General features: G+C 42.3%; 2 protein-coding genes and 1 long non-coding RNA gene across 4 annotated transcripts; 2 read left to right on the top strand and 1 right to left on the bottom strand.

Moving 5' to 3' along the window:
- Positions 1-1660: 1660 nt before the first annotated feature.
- On the bottom strand, positions 1661-7615 carry LOC141774758 (uncharacterized). 2 transcript variants are annotated; one of them, XM_074647579.1, is made up of 8 exons: positions 7355-7615; positions 6032-6084; positions 5864-5940; positions 4154-4207; positions 3845-4027; positions 2114-3235; positions 1928-2031; positions 1661-1796 (listed from the first exon to the last, which is right to left on the bottom strand). In XM_074647579.1, exons 1-8 carry the CDS (start codon positions 7460-7462, stop codon positions 1779-1781), a joined length of 1719 nt encoding a protein of 572 aa, XP_074503680.1. In that variant the 5' UTR covers positions 7463-7615; the 3' UTR covers positions 1661-1778. The 2 variants fall into 2 exon arrangements, with proteins under 2 accessions (XP_074503680.1, XP_074503678.1); XM_074647577.1 differs by having other exon boundaries at positions 3845-4025; positions 4149-4207; positions 7355-7614.
- Positions 7616-16104: 8489 nt separating this feature from the next.
- LOC141774760 (arylsulfatase I-like) lies at positions 16105-19949 on the top strand. The gene is made up of 2 exons (XM_074647580.1): positions 16105-16528; positions 17483-19949. Exons 1-2 carry the CDS (start codon positions 16215-16217, stop codon positions 18879-18881), a joined length of 1713 nt encoding a protein of 570 aa, XP_074503681.1. The 5' UTR covers positions 16105-16214; the 3' UTR covers positions 18882-19949.
- An 852-nt stretch (positions 19950-20801) lies between these two features.
- Positions 20802-21695, top strand: LOC141775791 (uncharacterized). Its single transcript, XR_012595684.1, has 2 exons — positions 20802-21425; positions 21517-21695. It is a non-coding gene; the product is annotated as an uncharacterized LOC141775791 (long non-coding RNA).
- Positions 21696-27857: the final 6162 nt, after the last annotated feature.

Here is a 27857-nt window from a genome sequence, read left to right as displayed (position 1 = left end):
GCAGACATTATGGCATACTATCACTTCCGGTGAATCATTTCAAAATAAAACTTTCAAGATATAGTCATCGCAATAATAGCATGACAATTACACAATATTTAGTGTAATTATAATTTAGTGTATTATAATTATACAGAGTATTTTTAGGGATTATTTAAAGGAAAAGAAGCGCAACATCCCAACAGTGTTTATCTTTGTATTTCCTATATTGTTGTATTGTATTATTGTGTTGACAAGAAGATGCCCTTTAGTGGTCACTGTGAAGAACTGCAATATTAAATTCTTCAAGTTAACATACTGACACTTCTGGGAAATGAAAAATGGAAATGAATAACTGTTTTTTGTTTACATTTTCAATTTTTATTTATCATTGTTGTAGGTCTATGGTATGACGCAGTATGCTATTTTACTAATATTTTGGGGATATTTTAAAAAGGAATTGTCTGATAATTCATTAATGTTTCTGATATTTTACTTATATTTTTGGGATTTTTTATTATTATTATTATTATTTAATTGAAATTATTTTGGATATTTCACAAATATTTTCTGACATTTTGCTAATATTTTACTGATAATTATAGTCATAGGTTTACGAGAAAAAAAGTTTTAGTATTATGAGAATAAAGTCATAATATTATAAAGTAGTAATTTTACGTGTTTTCTTTTTTTCTCGTAAAGTTCTGACTTTATTCTCGTAATATTACTTTTTTTCTCATAATATTATGACTTTATTTTCGTAATATTATGAGTGTTTTCTCATAAAGTTATGAATTTATTCTTGTAATATTACAGCTTTTTTTCTTTTAATATTATAACTTTATTCTGTAAATCTCAGATGTTTTTTCCTTCAATGTGGCCCTAATACTCCGTAGTACATTGTCTCTTTGGCCCTCACTGCATTAGACTTATATACTATATACTTAGACTATAAACTGTGTTACCTTCATCACAATGATCAAATGTCTTTTGATAGTAAAGGTTGCCGAGACCTGTACTTGGAGATGTTGATATGTGTATTTAAAATCACAAGTGTTAACTGCCCTCTCGTGGTGACAGCGAGGAACTGATAAATAGTAACACACTGCATTAATCTTCTTTTTGTCCACAAAATAACAGACTTAAAAGACTTCAGGACACAGAGCATTTAAAAAAACACGATGTAGTTTAATTTGTATTAAAAGCCTAGTGTATAATGCATATATGAAAGCTTTATCAAACAGTTCTGTTTAAAAAAAACAAACATGCTTTTCACAAACAGATATTTAACCCAAAATACCAAAAATAGGCTGTTAAAAAACATTTTCCATATATTTTGGAATAAATATAAAACAGATCAAGAAAATGCTTTTTTTTTTTTTAAATCTCCCCAAGAGCTGCGTTAGTAGGTGTATATATATTAACAACAAATTAAGATTTAGGACTGTCATGGGAAAACTTCCTGAGATTATAATTTTCTGCTCAATCAATGACTGAATTTTACTCAAAATATCATTAAATCATCCGTTCCATAAAACAATCAGTTATCTTTGATCTCTTTTACATATTCATGCCATTAAAATGGCAATATCAGATAAAAAAAATACAGCATAGTATGCCACTCTGTGGGTAAACACATAAAACAAATGAAGATGATAAGAAATGTACCAAAATAGAAAACTTTTCTTTTTTTACAGTTTTTTTAAGTGATCCTTCTAAACATTAAAATATGATTAGGAATAAGACGGACAGGATGCGTTGCCTTCATCCTTTGTGTTCTGATGAAGAGTCGAACATCTTCAGGAGGATTTCTTTTTCTGTGAAGAATTACAGACAAAAAAATAAAAGTCAATTAAAAAAGAGATGAAGAATTATCCTCTAGCGCTCAAACTGATAACATGTTATTCTGCCGTGACGAGAGCCGGTGAGGAGTTCAGTGCTGCGATACCTTTTTGTGGGGAGTGACACTCGATGGCGTTTGTGTCTCCGCGGCGTCCTGGACAGAAGCTGCAGGTGTTTCTGGGAGCTCAGCTGATTTCAACTTGCTTCTCTCTGACAGAATAACAAATGAAAAACATGAATTTAACAAACAACAGAAACATTTTGCGACGATTAATGAGACTTATCTACTCACTTTTCTTCTTCTCTGTCGGAGGACTCGGTGTGTCGAGGTTGAGGGGAATTATCGGCTCTGCGTCATCAGTCAGCGATGCGTCCTTTTTCTTCTTCTTCTTCACTTCAGTGATCGGCTTCTCGTCTTCGTCACCGCTCTCTGATTTCCTTTTTATCGTTGTATCTTCTTCGACTACCGGCTCCGACTTCTCTTCCTCTGGATCGGCTTTGTGCTTCTTCTTCTTCTTTTCTTTAACTATCTGCTCTGAACTTTCTTCATCAGGATTCTCCTTTTTCTTCTTCTTTGCTTTCTTTTCTTTAACTATGTGCTCTGGATTCTCCTCACTGTTAGCGATCTCCTTTCTCCTCTTTTTTGCTGGTTTTTCTTCAGCTATCTGCTCGAAGTCTTCCCCGTTTTCTTCTACTTTTTGCTCCGACTTCTCCTCACTACCACCCGTCTCTTCTTCAACTATCTGCTCTGGATCAGTTTTCTCCTTTTTCTTCTTCTTGGCTTTCTTTTCTGGCACTATCGGCTCTGATATTTCCTCATTATTAACTTCCCCATGGATGTTGTTCTCCGTCGTTTCTTCTTCAGTCTTGTTCATTTTACCGTCTCCCTTTGTTCCTTTTGCCTTTTTCTTTTCCTCCGCAGGTTTAACAGCGAGCTCTCGCTCTGTGACTTCAGTCTTCTTTTCCTCTTTTCCATCTCCACCAGTCTCCTTCTCTTCCACCTTGTCTTCATCCATCTCCTTCTTCTTCTTCTTCTTTTTCTTCTTGGGCTCAGATGTTGTCTCATCACTGGGAGACACATCTTTTCCTATCTCTGTCTCTTTTGACGGGGACAGAGTGGACGGCGCCGGTCCGTCCTCTACGGCGTTGATGTTTGTCTCTTGGCTCGGCGGGACAGACGGGGTCTTTTTCGTCCTGCTTCTCTTGGCTGGACTCTTCTTTGTTGACGTTTCTGTCGCGGCTTTCTCCTCCACCTTTTCATTCTTTCCAGCCGCCCCGTTACTCTGTTGAACGATGGGGTCGGTCTTCGCGGGAGGTTTGGCTCGGGGTTTCCTCACTCTCTTTTTCACCACGGGCGTCGGCGGTGCAGACGAGTCCAGTGCGTTGATGGTGTCCATCTTGGCTACGTCGGTCTCTGTGGACAGAGTAAACACGGCGAAGACGTTGAACAAACACGGCTAGGTGGCACAAAAAAGAAAACATCAACGGCAGCTTCTGTACACAGCTCTGTTTCTATGAAATCACTGTTTCCCCCCACGGGGAGGATGTTCATGGGAGGTGCTGTCCTGTCTGGTGGTTGTCTTTCTTTCCCTTTAAGTGTCTCTCTGTCTTTTCATCTTCCATCATGTCCTGCATTTTCCAATCCTCTTAACTTTCTCCACCTCTCTATGCTTCATCCTCTTCATCCCCTCATCCTTCACATACTTGCACATGAATGATGCCCTCAAAGACACACACACACACACACACACACACACACACACACACACACACACACACACACACACACACACACACACACACACACACACACACACACACACACACACACACACACACACACACACACACACACACACACACACACACACACACACACACACACACACACACACACACACACACACACACACACACACACACACACACACACACACACACACACACACACACACACACACACACACACACACACACACACACACACACACACACACACACACACACCTACCTACCTACCTACCTGTCATCTGCAGGACCAGTTTCTTCCATTTATCTACATCCAGACTGCTGTCAGAGTCTGAATCCTCGTCTCCTCCTCCGGCAGACACAACCTTGTCTTTTGTTTGGCTCTTGGATTTTTTCGCCTTGATGACTTTCTCTGCAGATTTACCGTCATCTTTTTTCCTTTTCGCTGCCACAGACTAAAAGAAAAGAAAAGAAAGAACAGCATAATTAGTCAAGTTAAAAGAACATGAATCAAATCAGTTCTTAAATCAGTGGCTCAAAATGTCGCATTAAAAAATGAAAATAAAATAAAAACTCACCTTTTTTTTTTGTGTCTCTGCTTTGTTTGCAGGTTTGTCCTTCCTTTTCTTTGGCGTGGCTGGACATAAAAAGTTAAAACATGTATTCAAGTTAGAGGCTGCACGATTATGGCCAAAATGATAATCACGATTATATTGATCAATATCGAGATCACGATTATTCATTGATTTTAGAGGCAACATGTTTTTATTGCACTTTCATATTAAACTAAACATGGCACTGATTTCACTTCCATGCTGTGCTACATTCCTGATAATGTACAAATAAGGGCTGCACGTGGTGGAAAAAAACTGACATTGCAATATGAGAAAATACAGGAATATTCACCCTACACTACTGTTAGCTACATTTTAAAGTTAAATGCTGTTGAACATGTGCAATCATATAAATACCTCGGGACTATCATTGACGCTACACTGAACTTTGAGGCAAATTGTGAAGCTGTGTGCAAGAAGGAGCTCCAGCGTCTGTTCTGCTGAAGGAAGCTGTCCTGCTTCCACATCGGAAAAACCACGATGACGTTATTTAATCCTGCTTTTATTGAGTCGGTTTTATCCTTTTCACTAGTTTCATGGTTTGGTAATGTGCCTCTGAAGGACAGAAATAGACTGAGTCAGATTGTTAAATGGTCCAGTCGGCTGATTGGTGAGTCCCAGCTGAGTTTAGCGTCCCTGTATACCAGGCAGTTACAGCTTGTGACCTTCTTTTTGCTGGGTCCTGATGCCAGCAGGTCTTTGAGTACTCTTTGTCATGTTTTTGGTGTGTCTGTCTTTTGTCTGTGCCCTACTGCTTCATTTATTGTCAATACGGATGCCATCCTCTATTTTGCTGCAAAACAAATCTACCTACGGGTACAAATAAAGTCACCTGAACCTGAACCTGAATGCATCAATCTGGTGCATTCGAGAGCAAAATTAGCAACAATAAAAGGCTAGATAAACAACTCTATGCTCTCAATTTAATCCTAAACACATTGGTTGTGTAGATAATATCTATACCTAAAAGTGAAGCCGAAACATCTGGATCACCAACTGTTAGATTAGGAAGCGCTTGATTTATGCAGCAGGGTTTTCTATGAGTGGAGCGCGATCATGTTCAGTTAATTGTTGGAAGCCAAAATCCTGATTGCGATTAATATTAGATTAATTGTGCAGCTCTGATTCAAGAGCACAACCAGACTATGATTTCTTACTTCTTCTGTGACTGCAGTAAACCTCTGTGAAGCTGTTAGTTGTTGATGCAGCTGGAGCTTCCTGCTGAGAGGTGCTGCTGCCTTTCTTTCCTTGATTCACAGAATCATTTAACGTAACTTAAACTTGACGTAACTCCTCAAACAATACAAGTTTGAGGAGTGTTGCATAATAAACAGTATATCTTAGAAGGTTTTTTAAATAGGAGGAAAAACCCCAAGTCATCCTGAAACAAGTAGGAGGCAAAATAGGACGAGTCCGACTGGTCAGAGAACCGGTCCGGACACCGGCTCTGGGTCTCTGAACCGCCGACTCCAGCTCCAGCTCCACTGAGAAAGCAATTCAATCTATTTATCAGGCCACTCACAAAGAGTTGGACCTTTTCCATGCGGAGTGTATTTTATGTTTTAAGAGTAGGGACCTGCAGCACAACTTCACCTACGAAGGGAAAAAGCCTGAAGAAGTAAAACTCCTGCAACAGGAGTGAACTTCTTCAGGAGTATAAATAAAAGAGGCGGTCGTACCTTTAGCCGGAGTCCTTCCTTGTTCTTCACAATTGGAGCCCTTGGCTGAGTTCAGCTTCCCTTTCTTTTTAGAGTCACTGACGGGAGTAGAAACAAAATTTAGCGGACAGATCATCACTACCAACAAAGTCAAATGAAGACGTCTGATTCCTGAGAAATCATTCTCACTTTAACCAGGAACTGTAGATGTCCAACAAAGATGCAGATGCTTTTGTCTCCCCCTGCAGAAAAAATCACAACATCAAACCATGCAATGACGGGCAGTTTATTAGGTATATATTACATTATAATACATAATACAATCCTGAGGTTGATAGCTTTACTAGCACAAGAGCATTTTTTAAAAGATTGTTCCCACGTGATTCATAGATGTTCTTTAGAGCAGACATTTCGACTTGTCAGACTGAAGACCCAATCATCAGTAACAACATTACATTACAACTGGGTCCTGACTGGCTGACAATAACAGCTCCTAAAGGGCAATGTCCTAAAAAACAAAACATGAATACACATAAAACAAAAATACTAGTATAAAAACTATACTGCAAAGAAGAGTGAGGGAGTTAAAGCGGCAGTAGGCACTATATATATATATATTTGGCATCATTCGGCACAAATTCCATAATAACCTTTCAGTAAAAGTAAAAGTATTGTTAAACTCTTCACAGTCACTGTATTGTCAGGGTTAATGAACAAAAGGATGAAGAGTTTATATGCAACAGACAGGATATTATAAAGTCTAGCCTAGGTTCTCAGATAGTGTGATTTGCTTCATACACCATCACTGAATTCACCATTAATTATTCACCTGAACAGTTTATGATATTGTGAATGGAATCATTGTAAACGTTGGACATCCAAACAAAGGGATAGACATCACCTTTTCTGTGTTATCATGTTTGGCACAGGAGACATGATGCAAAATACATCATTTGAATTACAAGAATTTTGGTTGCGATGGCTCCATATCACAAAATGTCCAGAGCTCCAAACTGTTCAAGTGTACCAAGTTTCATGCCTTTATAAAAAAGTGAACATCATTTTCACATTTCACCTGGAATATAACCCACTGCCACTGAGTCAGTGCCTCATCAGTTGGAATATGTTTATATTGACAATGAGGTAAGAGTGAGAAAACATAAAATAATGGATAGAGAATTAATTTCTTAGGAACGTTTTTGAGTTTTTCTATTAATTTGTGTTTCTGCTGCTTACAAACTGCCCCAATAACAGAATCCAATGCAAGATACAAACTGCACAAAGTTCCGTTTAGTTGTAGATGCAGTCTGCTGATGCACAGAATAAGAAGGCCGGTTAATGATCACTGGGATTGTTTCCTGTTTCAAAACTGCAGCACCTGAAACTCTCACACTGTAAACCCCAGCAGAAACACAGGTTAACAGCCAGTGTGTGTGTGTGTTCGTGTTCGTGTGTGTGCATGCTGACCTGTGGGCTGTGTGTGTGTGTGTGTGTGTGTGTGTGCGTGTTGACCTGTGGGCTGTGTCTCTGCAGCTCCTCAGCAGCAGAGTGGAAGCCCTGCTCCTTCAGATGTTTGTAGATCAGCTGGGTCAGCTCCAGCTGTGGTGCGTTCACTGACATGTTCGACAATACGGAGACAAGTAAACCACTAACTTATAATGATTTCATATTAAAACTGGTCACACAAACACCTCACACACATTCACTGCTACTCACACTGAAACACGCATGTTAGCAGCACAGCTGAACTCTGAACTCAGGATGTAGTTCCTGTTTTACCGCTGCAATGCACCATGGGAGATGTAGTTCTTCCCCTGAAACAGCCTCTATTCAAGATTCAAGATGTTTATTGTCACAAGTTATACAAGTACAAACGTGTGAAATACTTTTAGCTGGGAAGCTCCATTAAAATAATAAGTTAAATTACAATAATAAAAGGAAATACTTTGTATAAAGGCACATTAAGAACATTACATACAGTATATACAGTATAAGAGGCAGTGAGATAAATATAGAAGCAGAGTTGGGCACTATAAAAACATTGCACAGGCATTTTGTATTGATTGAGGTATTGCACTTGTTTATTGCACTATTCAGCTGAGCTGTCAGTGGTCCATGCAAAATATGCTAATATTTTAATATAATATATCCCATTATGTTATAATGTAGGAAAGTCTTTTGCTGTTTCTGGTCTGTACAGTTTCACCTATATTTGCTTTTTGAAGCAGAATATCACAGCGGCCTCAGTACTATATTGAAAAGAAAAGACCCTTTCTCTTCCTATTTCTTTCTTTTCTACCTGCTCATAACTTTACAGCTCAGTTGAAAAAGCCATAATATAAAGTGAGTCTTAAGAAGAGATTTAAAGGAAGATACTGAGATCCTCAGGGAGGGAGTTCCACAGCTGAGGGGCTGGGACGGCAAAAGCCCAGTTGGTCACCTTTGTTGACAAGTTCGGATTTTGGAACCGTTAGTTTAACCTTTACTATCAAAAGAAACATTTTAGGCAAAAAAATAAATAAAAATCTGTCTGGAGCCGCAAAACATGTGATCATTATGATGAAGGTAACACAGTTTATAGTCTAAGTATATAGTATATAAGTCTAATGCAGTGAGGGCCAAAGAGACAATGTACTACAGAGTAGTAGGGCCACATTGAGGGAAAAAACATCTGAGATTTACAGAATAAAGTCATAATATTACAAGAATAAAGTTTTAAATTTTACGAGAAAACAAGACAATAACACGTAAAATTACTTCTTTATAATATTATGACTTTATTTTCAAAATCTCTGATTTATTTTTTTTCTTCAATGTGGCCCTAATACTCCGTTGTACCGTCGTACCGTAGACCTACAGCAATGATAAATGAAAATGAAAATGTAAACAAAAAACAATTATTAATTTCCATTTTTAAAAATCCACAGGGAGCCACTGGAGAGGAGCTGAAGAGACGCAGGTTTCTGACCGCTGCCTTAGTAGGATCTCCTGCCGGAGGATCTCAAGCATCGATCCAGCTCGTAGGGAGTCAGCAAATCACCGATATAGGCGGGAGCCAGGCCATTCAAGGCTTTAAAAACAAGCAGTAAAATCTTAAAATCAATTCTAAACCTCACAGGTAACCAGTGATTGGATTGGTGTGATGTGGCCACTTCTCTTAGTAGTATGGTGTCTTTCATAGCAGTCCCTGATATCTCCAGCTGTGTTGGCTATGTGTGCACACACTAAAAGGTGAGGAGTTAAAGCAGAGGGGTCATCATAACATCCATCCATAACTGCTTATCCTATTCAGGGTTGCAGGGGGAGCTTGAGCCAATCCCCCCAAAACACTGACCCTATTGTCTTAAAATAAACTGCCTCTTTCTGTCCCTCCTGGCTGCCATTTCATTTCAGTTGTTACTCTTGTGGCTCTCCGTTTCTTGACTCAGCTCTCTCTCCTTAAATCTCTTCATGTTGGAAAAAGAGCCAGACGATCCTCAAGCTATCGAGTCAAATCAGACTAACTTTTTCAAAAAGCTGCCACGAGGGTCGATTTCCCGTCGATTGAGGTGTGCATTTGGATGAAAGCGGCCGGTTGGTTTGGGAACTAAAGGTGCGTCTGGGCGGCGGATCTGAGAGAGCTGGCTGGTGGTTGGTGGTGAGACCTCGGGTCAAACTGGAGGAGAGTATTGGGTAAGCTGAGGGTCAGCAGGAGCAGACGGCTGAAAGAGTCCCATTCACGGAGCAAAAACCAGCGTCAGTGGGTCAGCTTGATTTCACCATCTCCCACAGACCCTCTAACACACACACACACACCGCAGGTTTGGCAAAAACGAGCTGGTTATGAGGCTGACTCAGCTCCTGTTCGTGTTGACGGGGACAGACCACCAAGGTTTTATGGAAGAATAACACTTTGTAAAATGAAACTTTTCCTCTAAATGTCACAATAATACATTGATCTAATAACTGATAAATAGCATTTTAGAGAGAGTGAGGTAAAGTTATCGGAGACACAGAGGAGGCCAAAATAACTTTACAACCTTGAGCTCAAGAAAAAAAAGAAGCAGGGCATTTCCCCCCTCAGCTTTGATGAGTCAAAACGTCGCAGTCAAAATATTGGTACAGGTTACCCTTGTAAATGGCACTCTGTTTCACAGGAAATAAATCTACTTTACATTCCACACGTTTAAGCAGCTCATGTCTGCGCTCACTCTGCAGGTAATTACCTACAACTACGCCCGGCGGAGATTTGTTATTACTGGGAACCTTTAACCTGCCTTTTTTTTTAACTGCAACTTTAAGAAGAACACTTTAAGATGTTTTAACATTTAGTTCTAAAAAGATTACGACTGATCGGTTCATTAATTAAAAAGCGAGAACTCTTTGTTCGTCGAGTCCCTGTCAGATCCATCCAGGTGGCTTTGCTATGGAGGGTCATAATGAAGTGTTGAGTCTGGCCTTCCTGCCCAGGTGCTGCTGCGGATCCACTAGAGCCAAATCAAACACACCTTCAGTCTGAGGGGGCCGAGGCCAGCGCTGGAGCCCTGGACGGCCTCACCCATGAGGTCCCACCTGGTACGCTGTGATGTGTGGATGCAGAGAGAGAGAGAGGAGACGTTAGCTGAATACTGAGTGCTGTTTACACTGATTGAAACAGATTTTCTAACATCCGCTTGTTTTTTGCTCTGCAGATGTACAGATGGAGGGTGTGGCTGTTAAAACTGACTAAACCACATCCACCTTTAGAGACATGTTCAACCCGCCACACCCAAATCTGGTAGAACGTGAACAACTGCAGGATTAGTTGTTGCTTCATTGTGCTTTCATTATCGTATACAGTATTTATCTTATCATCTTTACAAAGGCAAAACAAGTAACTGCATATTTGGTCAAAATTGAGTCCTGAATCAGACTTTTTGAGATCTGTATGTGTTATATAATGTCATATAAACGTATCATATCTGTGAACTAGAAAACAGAACAAACCAAACCATTAAATCACAGTCTGGGCTCACTTATCCTACAGCACTTTGTCACGGAGAAACAGACAATTTCTGCCACTAGATTCCCCTTATACACACTGCTCCTTTAGGATAGGGCAATTATTTTGAGGTAAAATAATCAACCTTAAAGGGATTCTATGCAAGAATCAGAAATGTCTTGTTAACAGCGACACCTGTGGCCGTTAAGTCAATGAAAGTCAGCGTCCTGTTGCTCGCGCTTGTGCTCGCTCTACATAGACATGAACGAGCATCGCTCAACACAGTGAAGCAACACACGTCAGCTAAAAGCACAATATCACTCTATATTTCAGCTGCTTGGCAGTAATGTTAGCTGACCAGACGAAGGTCTCTCCATGAATCAATGCTGATCCTAGTGTTGGCTTTTCCTGCCTCAGCCTCCCGACCGCGGCCGGAGGGAACGGGGGAGACACCGGCACCCAGTCGGAGACGATAACGTTTCTCTCTGCGGAGCCCCGTCACTTCACAAGACACGGGAAACCTCTGTTGGTCTGGAGGAGCTGCAGCAGTTATTTCTGCACAAACGTCCACTGTACATTCACTAGATATTCTCAGAGCTAAACTAACTCTTCTGCAGTGTGTAGTGTGCGTGCATGCACGTGAGGTGGAGCGAGCTGAGCGAGTGAGAACGAGCGCGGTGTGTGAGTGAAGGCAGGCAGAAGAGCAAAGGAGCAGAGTACAGCAGAGACTCCGGCCCTGGAGACCAAAGCTACGATCTCCCCTGTGTCTTCTGACCGCGGTCGGGAGGCCGAAGCAGGAAGAGTTGACACTGTTTTGCAAGACGGGCTTCACTAGATAGAACTTTGCGGTTTTGGTGCTTCCGTGTAGTTTATGTTGGAGTCTGAGTCTGAACAGCGTAGCCACACGCGAGCGCGCATGTGTAAGAAGTTACAAACAGTCCCTTTAAAGGAGCAGTATGTAACTGTAACGTATTCTATTGGCAGAAATGGAATCTAATATTAATAACTATGTTTTCTTTAGTGTAAAATCAACTGAAAATAGGAATCATTGTGTTTTGGTTACCTTGGAATGAGCCTCTTCACAGAGTCTGCCATGTGCGCCTTACTCTCTCTCTTGCTTCACCACTCACTTCCCACATACACACATGCACTGATGGCTTGGATCCTAATGACCTCCGGTACTCTTACAACAACTGGTTCTATAATAGGGCCATTCGCGGGGCCACCTTAGTTCTCCTAAACGCTTGGCACACGGGAGAGGCTTCAGTTGGTTGCAACTTCAACGCTAGATACCGCCAGATCCTACACACTGTTCCGTCAAGGCATTACAAAAATTCTATCTGTTTCACAGTTTGCACTTTGAACCTGTTTCTCTCAACTTCTGTGCTTCTGTAGTTACTGCTGTCTGTCTTACCTTTGTAGGGCAACAGTCGCCGACTCTTTCGCCCTAAAATTACCCCAGATTTTATGAAAAAGGATAACAGATGAGATGTTGAGCAAACTCTAGAAACAAAGGTACCTTTTGTGCGTTGTAGAGGGGCGACGAGCTGAATACAGACGTGAAGGTTTTGGCGCACATGGTAGAAAGAAAAACCTCCATCCAGTCTTACTCAGATTAGAAAATTGGGCAAAGAGGGGGGAGTAATGTGCAGGTTTACTGGCAGGGCTGCGTTGATTAGAAAGAGGGTAGTGTTCATGGTGAAGGGGAGCAGCCGTATTGAGTAACAGCACCTCTTCCTTTAGCCAAAGCCAACATCTGGTGCCGACCAACACAGAGCAGCAGCAGCAGCAGCAGCCTCAGTCTCTGCTTCCCTTTCAACTCATTATTGTATTTCATGGTTCCCCAGAAAAAGGTTGAGAACCTGGTCGGAAAGTGACGTAAAGAGAGAAGACATTGTGAATGTCTGTGTGTTTGTTTGGAGATTAAGAGTGGATTAGACAGAGTCTTTGGAGATAAAACCCACATGTGTTTATACTACTCTTGGTTTTTGTTCATTAAGTTTACTCTCGATGTGACAGTAAGAAAATGTAACCGCTGAGGTGGTTCGGGCATCTACCACGGATGCCCCCCTGGGCGCCTCGGGATCCCCAAGTCATAGCTGGTTAATGTGGCCCGGGAAAGGGAAGTTTGACGTCCCCTGCTGGAGCTGTTGCCCCCGCGACCTGACCCCGAATAAGAGGTTGAAGATGGATGGATGGATGGATAACCGAGAGGTAATAAAAGCATGGGTAACTCTCTCAAGATCCCTGGGAGACAGATAGGCCTTTACCTTAGCCGAAAGCCTTAGCTGAAAAAAGCTATAAGTAATGAGCTCCTTCTGAATGAAACCACGCTTTGATTGTGTTTTATATATATATATATACATTTTCAATTAAGAAGTAGAGAAAAAGGAAGCCTTGTTCAATTTACAATGTTCCACGACACTGTTCACCTCCTCTGGAAGAAGTTTAATCCAACTCTGAGTCTTTCTGGTGTAGCATGATCTGGTTGCTCTCTTCTTTAAGCATCTTTTAATAAGACAGATTTTCCACTCAGAACCTCACTCGTTTGATATTAGGGAAAGCAGGGGAGGGTGATCAAGGAGATGAAGAGATGAAAATAATGTAATAAATAAGTAAGAGTCTGAGAATGTGATCTGCGGACGTAAACTTAAATTTCCACTGAGTCACAAATGGGTCAACAGCAACTCAGCATGACTGGCTCATTAAAGGAGGAGTGACCTTCTTCTACCTGACATGACCGCTGCTGACTGGGTCTGAATCGTGCTATTACTGGAATTAGACAGCTCATAAATTAACATATTTTTTTATTCTTAGCTCATTTTGAGTAGCACACCAAGAAAAGTTATGACAAATAAATAACTGAAAATAACCCCCAGAAACCAAACTTGTGGTGTATTGTAAGGTAACTGTTTCCATAAATACTGTCACCAAACCATTTCTCGGTTCACGGTTGAGGTTCTTTATTTTGGCAATATGACAGTTCAAAAAAGGATTAGCAAATGTGTGATGCAAGCTGTGATATATCTGCGGTATCAACATCTTCTCAGACTTTAGAGTGTTCTTCTCAGAGCTGTCCAAGCCGCTCCCTCTAGGAAAACGACATAAATAAACACGAGGGTGTAAAACTTCAGGTGCACCTCAATAATTTTTTTCTTCTCTCTCTATTTCCCGGCTTGACCTGCCTTAAACTCAGAGGCTCCGCTCCAAAGATGCCTTTGCTGCTGCTGGTCAAACATCCCCGGCCGCAGCTTCATGCCCTTTACGGGAGGCGCATACTTCCTTTGGCTGCTCTGCGACCTCCATGCCCACGAGTCTCTCCGTTAACCAATATCAACATTTGCCAGGTGTGATGTTTTACCTTCCAGTGTGTTGACCTAACTCCTGACTTCACCACAGATCTCAGTTTTATGTGCAGAACACATTTCACCTCAACGACCTTTAGAGTTACTCAACAGACTGAAGTGAAAATTATATTCTGATATATATATATATATATATATATATATATATGTTATACATAGCAACAGTCTGCTATACGTAGAAACGGTCTGCTATACGTAGAAACAGTCTGCTATACATAGCAACGGTCTGCTATACGTAGAAACGGTCTGCTATACATAGCAACGTTCCGCTATACATCGCAACGGTCTGCTATACATAGCAACGGTCTGCTATACATAGCAAGAGGGTGCAATACATAGCAACAGTCCGTTATACATAGCAACGGTCCGCTACACATAGCAACGGTCTGCTATACATAGCAACGGTCTGCTATACGTAGCGACGGTCTGCTATACGTAGCAACGGTCCGCTATACATAGCAACGGTCCGCTATACATAGCAACGGTCTGCTATACATAGCATCGGTTTGCTATACATAGCAACAGTCTGCTATACATAGCAAGAGTGTGCTATACATAGCAACGGTCTGCTATACATCGCAACGGTCTGCTATACATAGCAACGGTCTGCTATACATAGCAAGAGTTTGCTATACATAGCAACGGTCTGCTATACATAGCAACGGTCTGCTATACATAGCAAGAGTGTGCTATACATAGCAACGGTCTGCTATACATAGCAAGAGTGTGCTATACATAGCAACGGTCTGCTATACGTAGAAATGGTCTGTTATACAGAGCAACGGTCTGTTATACAGAAATACAGACCGCAGAGCGCCGTGATTGACTAATCACAATCAAGTATTCAACACAGCCGTGTAATAAAATCAATACAGTGTCTTCTTGATTTATACAATTTAATTTACCAATGTTCTCAGAATCATCTTGTAGTGCACGGTTTAGCTGTAAAATGAAAAAGTTTGTGACGCCGCCGCCATTGTGAAAATCTGGTGAAGGAACGCCAAGTTCTGGTCACATGACCGGAGCACAGCCAATAGGAACGCTCTCTCTCAATGAAATGACCTGTGATTGGTCAAAGTCTCCCGTCATGGGCTAGATTTTCTAAAGCTTGAAAACAGAGCCATGAGGAGGAGCAGAAGTCTAGTTATCTCTCAGAACACTTGAATTACAATATGCTGAAAGGTTATTATGGGATTTTTGCCCAATGATGCCAAAAATATACTGACTACTGACGCTTTAAGTGTATTTTGTGCCTTAATTGTTCTACGTTGCCATCTCTCCACAGAACTTCCTTGATTCCCAGTCAAGGTGAATCTGCAGCGTGTGTGTGTGTGTGTGTGTGTGTGTGCATGTGGCTGTTGACCCCGCTAGGTGATTTGTAAAGTGGTTTCTTTGAGGGCCTGAGATGTTATCAGAGTCTGGGACGCCTGCTCGGTCTCTCTCCTCGGGTCTGCAGCACTCATTAAACAGCAGGAATAATAAGAGTGTTTGTGAGTGCAGTGGAGTGGAGCGGAGCGGGGAACAGTGTCCGTGACTGTGTCTGCAGGGCCTCGTATAGCTGCTCCCCCACACAGTGTGTTTTCCTGAGCGAGGGGTCTTTCTGTGGAGTCTCTGTCATCTCCTGCTGCTGAACCAGGTCAGATGGGAATGATGTTTTTTTTTCTTGCTTTCTAGTAATTTGTGAAGTTGGCAGTGTGGCTCGTTGAAATCAAAATACCATGAAATGGCATGAATGAAGAGGAGGGTGCATGAGGTGAGGCTCTTTGCTTTCCTGTTTGAAGCTGCTTTTACACTGAACATGGACTTAACAGAAACATGTGTTTTTGGGTGGCATATAGGGGGCTGATGTTATTTCAGTGAGGCAGCAAGGCAAAGGGGGTGGGGTTAAAGGGACCTCGAGGGAAAGTGAAAAGTTTTCAAAGGAGGCTGAAACACTTCGGAGAGCAGTGAGGATGAGGATTTTCTTCGAGTGGCACGTATCGGATTGCTGGACTTTAAAGAGCACCCTAGGATTACATCTGTTCACATAAAAGTGTCACTGGGTACCATGGCAACGACAGCTCTGACCGGGTTCTCCATGATGAGCCTGCTCAGCCTCGGATACCTGAGCTGGGACATGATGAGTCCTAACCAGGTGGAGAACGAGCCGGATCAGACGTTTGTTGACACGTTTCCGGTCCCGCAGCCTCCTCACATCATTTTCATCATGACAGACGATCAGGGGTTCAACGACATCGGCTACCACAGCTCTGACATCAGGACCCCGGCGCTGGATAAACTGGCTGCGGACGGAGTGAAGCTGGAGAACTACTACATCCAGCCCATCTGCACCCCGTCCCGCAGCCAGCTCATCACCGGCAGGTAAAGATCGGTTGTCTGTTCGGATCAGATTCCTTTAAACGAGTTTTTGAGCAATTTGCATGTTTTTTTGAAACTTGTTTTTGAGAAAAATAAACTGCAGTGGAAATGCCTATATGTACAGTTTTCTGATATAATCAAAAGAGCATGGTGATTAATTTTGTCTTAAAAAGGAGCCTCATAGTTCAATATGATATATTATTATTAATATTGATATATGAATGAAAATGCAAACAATGAAAACATATTGATATATTATAATAAATAATTATACAAATAATAATAACAATAATAAATACTACTACTACTACTACTACTACTGCTACTAATAATATTTAGATGAAATTGTATTAATTAATTTAATTTAAATAACAATAATAATAATTACATTTTGTTGTCTGAAAAAGCAGAATTATTCCAATTTTAACTGTTTATGATCTTTAGTAACGACCTGAATAAGAGATCTGAGAATAATCCTTTTTTTTTTTTTTCAAGATTATTTTTTGGGCTTTTTTTATGCCTTAAATGATAGGGACAGTGATAGTTGTGAAAGGGGGAGAGACAGAGAGAAGGGATGACATGCAGCAAAGGGCCAGAGGTCTGATTCGAGTCCAAGGTCACCGCGGTATAAGGACCCTAGATCCGAGATTAATCTTGATTAAATATTTCTAACTGCCACATTTAGGCCCTGATGATGCAAATACTGTAAACACCACGGGGGTATTTCCTTTGTATATCTACCTGAGATAAGTAAAACAAGCTCCGATCAAGTGTCAGACAAAAAAAACAATACAAAACATGTCGGTGACAAACTGTTTCACAGCTCTGTGGCTGTCTTCACCTCTTCAACATTTGTTAACCACACATGAAGTTGTTACTTCCATCCTTCTGGGCGCTAATCCTCTGTTGAATATGATTATTTATTTGACAGTTTTCTTAATGGTGTTAACCCTACAGGTACCAAATTCACACTGGCCTGCAGCACTCCATCATCCGGCCCCGCCAGCCCAGCTGCCTGCCCTTTGACCAGGTCACCCTCCCCCAGAGGCTGCAGGAGCTCGGTTACTCCACCCACATGGTCGGCAAGTGGCACCTGGGCTTCTACAAGAAGGAGTGCCTGCCCACTCGCCGTGGCTTCGACACGTACTTTGGCTCCTTAACGGGCAGCGTGAACTACTACACCTACGACTCCTGCGACGGCCCCGGGCGGTGCGGCTTCGACCTCCACGAGGGGGAGTCGGTCGCCTGGGGTCAGAGGGGCAAATACTCCACACATCTCTACACGCAGAGAGTCCGCAAGATCCTGGCGACCCACGATCCCAAGTCCCAGCCGCTGTTCATCTTCCTCTCCTACCAAGCTGTTCACACACCTCTGCAGTCCCCGCGCGAGTACATCTACCCGTACCGCGGGCTGGAAAATGTGGCGCGCAGGAAATATGCTGCTATGGTCTCAGCTGTAGACGAGGCAGTACGTAATATAACGTACGCTCTCCGCAAGTATGATTACTACCAGAACAGTGTCATCATCTTCTCTACTGACAACGGTGGCCAGCCTTTGTCTGGCGGCAGTAACTGGCCGCTCAGAGGACGCAAAGGCACCTACTGGGAAGGCGGCGTCCGGGGTCTGGGGTTCGTCCACAGCCCCCTGTTGAGGAAGAAGAGGAGGGTGAGTAAAGCCCTGGTGCACATCACTGACTGGTACCCAACACTTGTGGGGTTAGCAGGTGGCAATGAGTCCCTGACGGAGGGGGTGGATGGGTTTGATGTTTGGGAAGCCATCAGTGAGGGGAAGGAGTCACCCAGGTTGGAGATCCTCCACAATATCGACCCTCTGTACAACCATGCACGCAGTGGCTCCCTGCAGAATGGATATGGGATTTGGAATACAGCTGTTCAGGCCTCCATACGAGCCGGAGACTGGAAACTCCTAACAGGAGACCCCGGCTACGGAGACTGGACACCGCCACAGATGCTCCCAGGTTTCCCCGGCAGCTGGTGGAACCTGGAGCGCCACACCGAACCCCGGAAATCTGTGTGGCTTTTCAACATCTCCGGAGACCCTTACGAACGTTTTGACGTTTCTGAGCAGAGACCAGATGTTGTCAAAGAGCTGCTGGCCAGATTGGTGTACTACAATCGCACTGCGGTGCCAGTGAGGTACCCATCGGAGGACTTCCGGGCTGACCCCCACCTCAACGGGGGTGCCTGGGTGCCCTGGGTAGGAGACGAGGAGGAGGACAGCTGGGACACCGTCTACCAGAAGAAGAAGAAGGACTGGAAGAAGAAGCTTAAACTGTCCAAAAGCAGGTCATTTTTCAGGAGACTCAACACTAGAATCATGTCCAACAGGATATAAAAAGGACATTCGGAGGCACTCCTGAAGGAAAAGGTTATATGAAGGACATTTCTGTTTGTTGATGAAACTCTTTGAATTTGCTCTTTTGTTGAACAGCAAAATCCAGCTGCGGTTACCGCGTTGTAACTGCATGTGTATGTTTAGTCTCTCTTGAGGAAGTAGTGACTGGTTTGTATCTGTTTAGAATATAAATGTGTGTGCCCCTAAAATCACTAAAAAACGCTAGTGAAAATGATGATTTCATCCTACAAGTAAGCAAATGTGTGTGAGAGGGAGACATACAAGATATAGGGTTATTTTATAATGTCATTAGGGATGCACCGATATCACTTTTTTTCAGACCGAGTACAAGTACTTACATTTGGGTACTCGCTGATACCGAGTACCGATACGAGTACTTCTCTGTGCCAAAAGACCCTTGTTAACAGCCAGCTGGAGGGTGTGAGCGACACACGGCAGGCTGGGGAGTCCTGAATACGAGGTGGTGCGCCGCGACCGGCTCTAGGACGGCTTGGAAAGGCTCTGGGCGAAGGTGGCTCGCGGCTTTGCTGCTTCCCGGAGCCGTGGCCAAAGTGCTCGCAGCGCCTTCTCTCCCTCCCGGGGACGAAAGATGGTGACGAGAGGTTAACGTCACGCTGCCGTAAAGTGGTATCGGTGCTGTTTTATCGGAGCTGTTTTGCGAGTACGAGTACGTGAGCACAGTATCGGTGCATCCCTAGTCATGATATTTGACATGGATGACCAGGAGAAAGTATCTGCAACCATCTGTAACTATAATGACTATAAATACATTAGTTGCAGGCTTCATGTCTTTCATTCAAACTCCAGTTCTCAACGTCTCCCTCTAATATTAGAAGAGGGGTTTTCTTCTATTATTTGTGTCAGTAAAAGACCTTTTGTATTAAAATGAGCTAAATGAATGTTAATGTTGCTCCGTATCTGTTGGATATGTTCAGTATAGCTCACAACAGCAATATGATCTAGAATCAAGTCATTATTCTTGTCAGGACAGTCTGGTTTGGATCATGCACTCTGCAAGCAGAAATAAAAAAAGCATCAAACACAGGTCAAAACACAGAAGAACGTGTATTTGTGTGTCGGCTCATCAAGCGATATTAGCAAATCAGTGAATATTTCATCATGTAGAAAGTCGTGCTCAGAAATGTTTGCTGATGGGAAATGTATAACGTTGTCCTTCTGCATGAAGAGGTTAGTGTTAAGGTTACCCTGACCGACGGGTAGATCCGCATGAAAGTTGTGTGACCATAATGAACCTTTGATTAAGTGCACTGAAAGATCTCTGGCAAGTAAACTGCAAGCCTTATTTTATAAGTAACACTTACTTTTGTCTCTTACAGTCACCCACATGTGCATGCATTTATAATTCTCACTTGTTTTTTCTGCAGCAGATCAAGCAGTACTTCCAAAAACAAAACAAAAATCAAAGTTGCCTTAATTGGCAAATGTACTGTGGTTGTAACATGTTGTAATATGTTGTAACATGTTGTAATATGTTGTAACATGTTGTAACATGTTGTAACATGTTGAAACATGTTGAAACATGTTGAAACATGTTGAAACTTGAGGCTCAGTTTCACTTATGTGATTTCAACAGAGAGGGAGAAAATAATATTTCTTCACATGCTGCAAGTATTTCCTAACATCAGCACACTACGAAGGCAAAACTCAGTAACTATAGGCTGCACATATGGCCAAAGTTGAGTTATAACCTCTATCTCACTTTTACATTTATATATATAGAAAAAAAACATTATGTAGTTTCCATGGAAACTTTGCTTATGTCGCCGCTGCATTCTATCAGTTTTAAACCAGATTTATGCTCCGCAGTGTCCCCGGCACGAGGGTGCGTGAGTCAAAAATGACATCATCGCGTATCGGCCGCGGTCGGGAGGCTGAAGCAGGAAAAGCCAACACTATGATCAGCATTGATTCATGGAGAGACCTTGGTCTGGTCAGCTAACATTACTGCCAAGCAGCTGAACTATAGAGTGATATTGTGCTTTTAGCTGACGTGTGTCGCCTCACTGTTTGGAGCGATGCTCGTTCATGTCTATGTAGAGCGAGCACAAGCGCGAGCAACAGGACGCTGACTTTCGTTGACTTAACGGCCACAGGTGTCGCTGTTAACAAGCATTTCTGATTCTTACAAACGGTCCCTTTAAATTAAAACATTTCAACCTTTTTTTTTACAGTTTGCCGTCCAGCCTGAAAACTTTGGCCTCTTTTTTTTTTTTCTAAACTTCCCCACCTCTGTAGTCAGTCAGTAGAAAGGTCTGCCAAACACTTGTGTTTGCAAGGAGAAGTGAAACATGTTGACTTCATTTCCTGACTTAACGATCAATATCAAAACCGCCACCCATGCACTGTTTCCTGTCAGTCAGTATCTGTGACAACCTGAGCTTCATCACATACTGTTGAGCTTTAACAGTGATTAGATCATCACTTCTCTGCAGGTCACTAATCTTTTTATGAGCATGGAGCCAGTTCTTATTCTTCTTGTGATGTCAGCTGGAGTATCGCATGGTAAAATCCTTATTATTAAAGAAACATTTTTAATAATGTGTAAAAAAAGGTGAATTGTTTAAGCTGATTTATTTGGACTTTTTTTCTATAGCTTTCCTTCCAGCTGCTGAGACTAAATGTAATGCCAAACACAACACATCTGTGTGCTCCGTGACTCCCGGAGGATCTGTGTCCATCCAGCTGATGACCAACGCCAGCGGCCACCAGCTGCGGTGTAAGAAGCAGCTTTCCCCCGTAGCCCTGAACGTGTTCTCCCTGAAGAGAGACAAGGTGACGGTATACGAGCCCTTCAGAAACAGGACAGAGTTTTTCATCAACAGTGGAACTCTGAAGATCAATAACGTGGAGAGGAATGATTCAGGTCTATACACCACAGAGGTCTTTGATCCCAACGGGGTGCTCCTGAGAAAAATTAATGTTACACTGGATGTTCAAGGCAAGTGGTTCAAGATTTATCTTCCAGCTTATTTTGCACTTTAATATTCGATCCGAACTCCGTTCAGAAAACAAGCATTTTAAAAGTTGTTTGCTTGTCCTGTTGCAGACAGACCTGACAAAGCATGCATTCAGACTTTTTACTAATAAGCATCATTATGTAGTTAATTCGGCTTCACTTTTGATCCGTTTACAACAACGTCGCTGCAGTATTTAGGCCTAGATAACGTTATGTTGAGTGTTAATGGAGCAGCTGCAAAGCCTGGCACTGATCGATCCGAACTCCGTTCAGAAAACAAGCATTTTAAAAGTTGTTTGCTTCTTGTGTTGCGGACAGACTTGACAAAGCATGAATTCATGCATTTTACTAATCAGCATCATTATGTCGTTATTTCGGCATCATTTTGATCTGTTTATTGCAGTTAAATCACAGCACAATCTGTTTATTTCGGGGTGATACTGCAGTAGCGACGTGTTGCTCGCTAGATACAGATACAGTATGTGAATACAGAAGCAGCAACAGTGGTTATTTTTTCTTTCTTCTTCTTCTTGCGTTTGTAGAAAGAAAACCCATATAAAGATATAACTGAGTCCTGCATTGCACGTTAGCTAATCATTTCTGAGAATATTCAAATACATTTCTATTTAGGCGCTGATTATTTATACATTTACTACTAAATATAGGTTACTCTGTGGGTGATGAAAGGTGCTGTGAAAAAGAGGTGCTAGATGCAGTAGACCAGTCACAGGAACTGGCTGTGGTTCAAAGGGAACTTTCAGTATTTGTCAACTTGGGTCTTATTCTCTTTTTCTTTTTTTGTCCAATCAATCAGGGAAATAGGTGTGAAACTACTGTAGTTCTCATATATAAACATGCTAAATGTTAAGTTTTGTGAAACAGTGATGCAAAACAAAACTAACTCAACAGTCAAGTAAGTACAGAAGGTATTACTCTGGAGATCCCTCTGGTTGTTGTGGGTATTATTGTGTTGTGTGTAGCATACTGTAGCTCCTGCACTGTACAGGAACAGATGTAGAGTCCACAACTGGAGACTCCTTATCGTATAGTTGATAAAAAGTGCAGGGGGTGTACCTTGTTATAGCCTCACGCTAACATAACAAACCGGTGCACGCTCACAGTTAGAGGGGATCTGCCATGTTATGCAGTTTGCGGCAAAGAGGACTACTTTCTCTCTGATTAAAGTCATCCTTCATCCTCAGCATACATCTATAGCTGAGGCTGTGAACAAAATACATATATGAAATAGGGATGCACCGATTCCACTTTTTTTCAGACCGAGTACGAGTACTTCTCTGTGCCAAAAGACCCTCGTTAACAGCCAGCTGGAGGGTGTGAGCGACACACGGCAGGCTGGGGGTCCCTCTTACGAGGCGGTGCGCCATGACCGGCTCCGACCGGCTCTAGGTCGGCTTGGAAAGGCTCGGGGCGAAGGTGGCTCGCGGCCGCAGCTTTACAGCGCTCCCCGCTCGGACCTCGCTGCACCGTGACGGGGCTCCCTGCTCCCGGTGCGACTGTCGCCCCAACCGCGTCATTCCACGGCCCACGTAAAAGGCGGCAGGGGTCTGTGGCGTTGTCAGCAACCCACCCGACCCGTCTTGAAACACGGACCAAGGAGTCTAACACACGCGCGAGTCAGAGGGTGCAAGCAAAACCCCGTTGGGCAATGAAAGTGAGGGCCGGCGCGCGACGGCTGAGGTGGGATCCCGGCCCAGCGGGGTCGGGCGCACAACCGGCCCGTTTCACCTGCACCGCCGGGGAGGTGGAGCGTGAGGACCCGAAAGATGGTGATGAGAGGTCAACGTCTCACTGCCGTAAAGTGGTATCGGTGCCGTTTTGCGAGTACGAGTACATGAGCACAGTATCATACCCGATACTGGTGTCGGTATCGGTGCATCCCTAATATGAAAAACACCAAGGCTCCGCCAGGGCCGTGCTTTATCAACAATCCTGTTCGTGATATTCACGGACAGGATATCGAGGCGTAGTCGGGGGGAGGATGGTTTGCAGTTCGATGTGCTGAGGAGCTCATCGCTGCTTTTCGCAGATGATTTGGTCCTGTTGGCATCATCCGTCTGTGACCTCCAGCACTCACTGGATCGGTTCGCAGCCGAGTGTGAAGCGGCCGGGATGAGGATCAGCACCTCTAAATCTGAGGCCGTGGTTCTCAGCAGGAAACCGATGGATTGCCTTCTCCGGGTAGGGAATGAGTCCTTACCCCAAGTGAAGGAGTTCAAGTACCTCGGGGTCTTGTTCGCGAGTGAGGGGACGATGGAACGTGAGATTGGCCGGAGAATCGGAGCAGCGGTGGGGGCGTTAATGCATTCGCTTTACTGCACCGTTTTGTCGAAAAGAGAGCTGAGCCGGAAGGCAAAGCTCTCGATCTACCGGTCAATCTTCGTTCCTATTCTCACCTATGGTCATGAGGGCTGGGTCATGACCCAAAGAACTAGATCGTACAAGCGGCCGAAATGGGTTTCCCCAGGAGGGTGGCTGGCGTCTCCCTTAGAGATAGGGTGAGAAGCTCAGTCATCCGTGAGGGACTCGGAGTAGAGCCGCTACTCCTTTGCGTTAAAAGGAGCCAGCTGAGGTGGTTCAGGCATCTAGTAAGTTCCAAGCACGCCCAGCTGGGAGGAGGCCTCGGGGAAGACCCAGGACTAGGTGGAGAGATTATATCTCCACACTGGCCTGGGAACGCCTCGGGATCCCCCAGTCAGAGCTGGTTAATGTGGCCCGGGAAAGGGAAGTTTGGGGTCGCCTGCTGGAGCTGTTGCCCCCGCGACCCGACCCCGGATAAGAGGTTGAAGATGAGATGAGATGAGAGATGAGAGAATAACACCCAGGTTAACATGCAAAAGTGTACATTTAAATGCTGTGCAGGTTGTAAGTATACGTATATTGTCGTCTCTTCTCCCCAGAAAACAATTTGCACATCCTGATCCTGGATGTGCACATCCTGATCCTGGTCTGTTGTGCAGTGGGCGCTCTACTGATAGCGGTGGTGTGTTGCTGTGCCTGCTGGAAACTGAGGCGTCATAAATCACAAGTCAGGTAAGACTTTACACGACACGTTTGTGATCAAGAAAAAGGTCAATAAGATAATGGCAGCGTTTCAGTGTATGTTGTTGGAAACGTCGAGGCCTCTTTGTTCAGCCTTAACTGCAAAATAATGTTGCTTTATTCTGTTTTATCCATCTTCAGGTAAATTACTGAGAATAAACGCCTGGACTTTGGACTTTAGTGAACTCAACTGAGGACCAGGATCACCAACGCAGAGCGGAGGTCTCCAAGAAAGATCAGGACTTTTAGCAGGACCTGGGAGCTATAACATCTGTATCTAGTATTGAAAAACACTTCTTAATAGGAAACGCTGACTTGTGCTATCAGTGAAATGTTACGGACTTCATGTTAATCTCAGCAGCAGCTTTGTGAGCTCTTTGTTAAACAATAATACAATATTGCTGGTCATAATTGACACCCTAAAAAGCCCATTCATTTTTTAAATGTATCATAAAAAATGACAGTAAATTCAGCAAAATCTCACTTAATTATGTACTTAATCTTCATCTATTTGATTTTATTTAATATGTGGTCTGTTTACATTGTTGTCTTCACCCATAATAAACTCTTGATACAGAATATGGAAGTTGGATGTGTGCGTTGTAGCCATAAAACCAAAAATAATAGTCACAATATTAATTAATATATTGTTGAATATGGTATTGTGACTGGAACTTTACATTATGGGAGATGTATATGCTGCATTGAATGCTGGATATTTAGAAGTTGCATTATTATTAACAGTAACACGAATGGTAATTGACACAAACAAACCAGAAAACATCACTATGACTGATTTAGCAGTTATAGTGCATTTACTGAAAATCATATCAATCAGAGACTTTAAAGACTAGCAGGAAGTAGATGGCCTAAGTAGTTTATTTCTAAAGGTCGTGCGTCTAGTATCAGTTGATGCTGCAGCTTATTTATCAAGTTGTGTTATGACGACATCTGCAGGCTGTGTTTGGTTTCACATTATGTTCTAGTTAAGCAACAGTTGTTTATATTCACCTGTGTTTTCATGTAAGCTAAAGAGACTTCACGGGTGTTTGTGGGACTAATAACGGAATATCTTATCTTATCTTATCTCACATGTGGAGGATGATTGAATGAGCAGAATGTAACAGACAGGAATAATAGTAATAAAAGAGAAGATCTTTGTGGGAGAAGCTGTGTTTATGGTTTAAACTGTATGATGACACTTTGCTTCACTTCCTTCATAGCTGAGATCAATGACAGTCTTTCTTGGTATAATAGTAGGGTTAAACTTAACATGTCATCTTAATACACGGAACTTGAGAAACCATTTCCATTCGAACATAAATGAGGAACTGAAGTGACCCCTTCATAATAATAATAAATTCAACTTATATAGCGCTTTTAAAGAACTCAAACTTTCTGTTTAGTTTTCAGCCTGGATATAAGACATTTGTGTTTTCATGTTAAAGTTAAAGAGACTTCACGGTTGTTTTTAGAAACTAAAATAGATATAAATATATATGTTTTTGTGTATATAGAAATGATGTAGCAGAGTTGAAAGTTGTAGTCACAATAAAAAGTCACTGAAATATCTGCTTCTCTTGTGTCTAATGTAAAGTTGGGACATTTCCCTCATTTTATTGTAAATAGAAAGATGTCACACTGTGCACATGTGCAAATATTATAATCATAACATCTGTATCTTGCTTTTTGTTTTTACTGATGCTTCTTGTTTCTGCACTATATCCCCTTTGCTGCTGTACACTGCAAGTTTACCCACTGTGGGACTACTAAAGGAATATCTTATCTTATCTCACATGTGGAGGATGATTGAACGAGCAGAACGTAACAGACAGGAATAATAGTAATAAAAGAGAAGATCTTTGTGGGAGAAGCTGTGTTTATGGTTTAAACTGTATGATGACACTTTGCTTCACTTCCTTCATAGCTGAGATCAATGACAGTCTTTCTTGGTATACAGTAATAGTTTGGTTAAACTTAACATGCAATCTTCATACACGCAACTTGAGAAACCATTTCCACTTCTGTTTTGTCTTCAGCATCGTGTTAAGGCTTTTATTATGTCACACTGTTTTCAACATAAATGAGGAACTGAGGTGACCACTATATAGGCTTGATATTCAACTTCCTTTCTCATGTGAAGCTGATCCCTCAGAAGACGTGCCAGGCTGCTCAGTGTAGTGTGTGCAGGTTGACTATTGAATAAAGTAGAGAGGTTTGTCTGAACGCTGCCGGGTCAACAGAGGCTGAACACTGAGGAGACATGGAAGCTGTGATCGGACTGTTGCTGATGATACTCGGAGTCTCTCACGGTGAGCTGGTTAACTTCTTTAATTAAAGCTATGGGATCAAGTAGAATCAAAAAGTATCACTGATGTGATCACTGACCCACGCTGGGACCAAATTCATACAAGAATCATGACACATAAATATAATTAAATATGTTTTTTCACCTCTGATCTTAAATTGACAATTTCATAAGAAAATAAATTCAAGCCTCAAGATGTTGTTTTATTCTCAGTCAACTACTGAACGTAAAAAGGAGGATTGTAAACTCAGTTATAAATCAAATGCTGAATCATAATCTCATTCATAATTACAACATGCTGTTACAGCAGAAATACAATATATTTAATAAGTAAAGGTACCATTAAGTGGAGGGATGTTTGTGCATGAGTTGTTGGTGAAATGTTTTGCTGTCACATATTTATTCATGGCTCTATTGCACGAGAACATTTCCCGTCTGCATTAAGGGGAAGCATACAGTTTCTGTTTCTTTTTTAAATTAACAGAATGAAATCATTCTATTTATATTTTTCCATCTTGTTTTTCAAACATCTTATTTAATAAAACTTATTAACTAATTAATCCTAATGTAAAACTTTCACTTGTGTTCTTTATGAAGCCAGCAAACCCTC

Source organism: Sebastes fasciatus, chromosome 10 (assembly GCF_043250625.1).
Source record: "Sebastes fasciatus isolate fSebFas1 chromosome 10, fSebFas1.pri, whole genome shotgun sequence".
Classification (NCBI taxonomy): domain Eukaryota; kingdom Metazoa; phylum Chordata; class Actinopteri; order Perciformes; family Sebastidae; genus Sebastes; species Sebastes fasciatus.
The sequence above is the reverse complement of the archived record's forward strand: the minus strand, read 5'-3'. Positions and strand labels throughout refer to the sequence as shown.

Coding starts and splice junctions, on each gene's coding strand:
- LOC141774758 (XM_074647577.1), bottom strand. CDS start 7,462: ATGTCAGTGAACGCACCACAGCTGGAGCTGACCCAGCTGATCTACAAA. Junction 3,236..3,844: donor ACTGGTCCTGCAGATGACAG/GTAGGTAGGTAG, acceptor CTCTGTCCACAG/AGACCGACGTAGCCAAGATG. Junction 2,032..2,113: donor TCCGACAGAGAAGAAGAAAA/GTGAGTAGATAA, acceptor TTATTCTGTCAG/AGAGAAGCAAGTTGAAATCA.
- LOC141774760 (XM_074647580.1), top strand. CDS start 16,215: ATGGCAACGACAGCTCTGACCGGGTTCTCCATGATGAGCCTGCTCAGC. Junction 16,529..17,482: donor AGCCAGCTCATCACCGGCAG/GTAAAGATCGGT, acceptor TTAACCCTACAG/GTACCAAATTCACACTGGCC.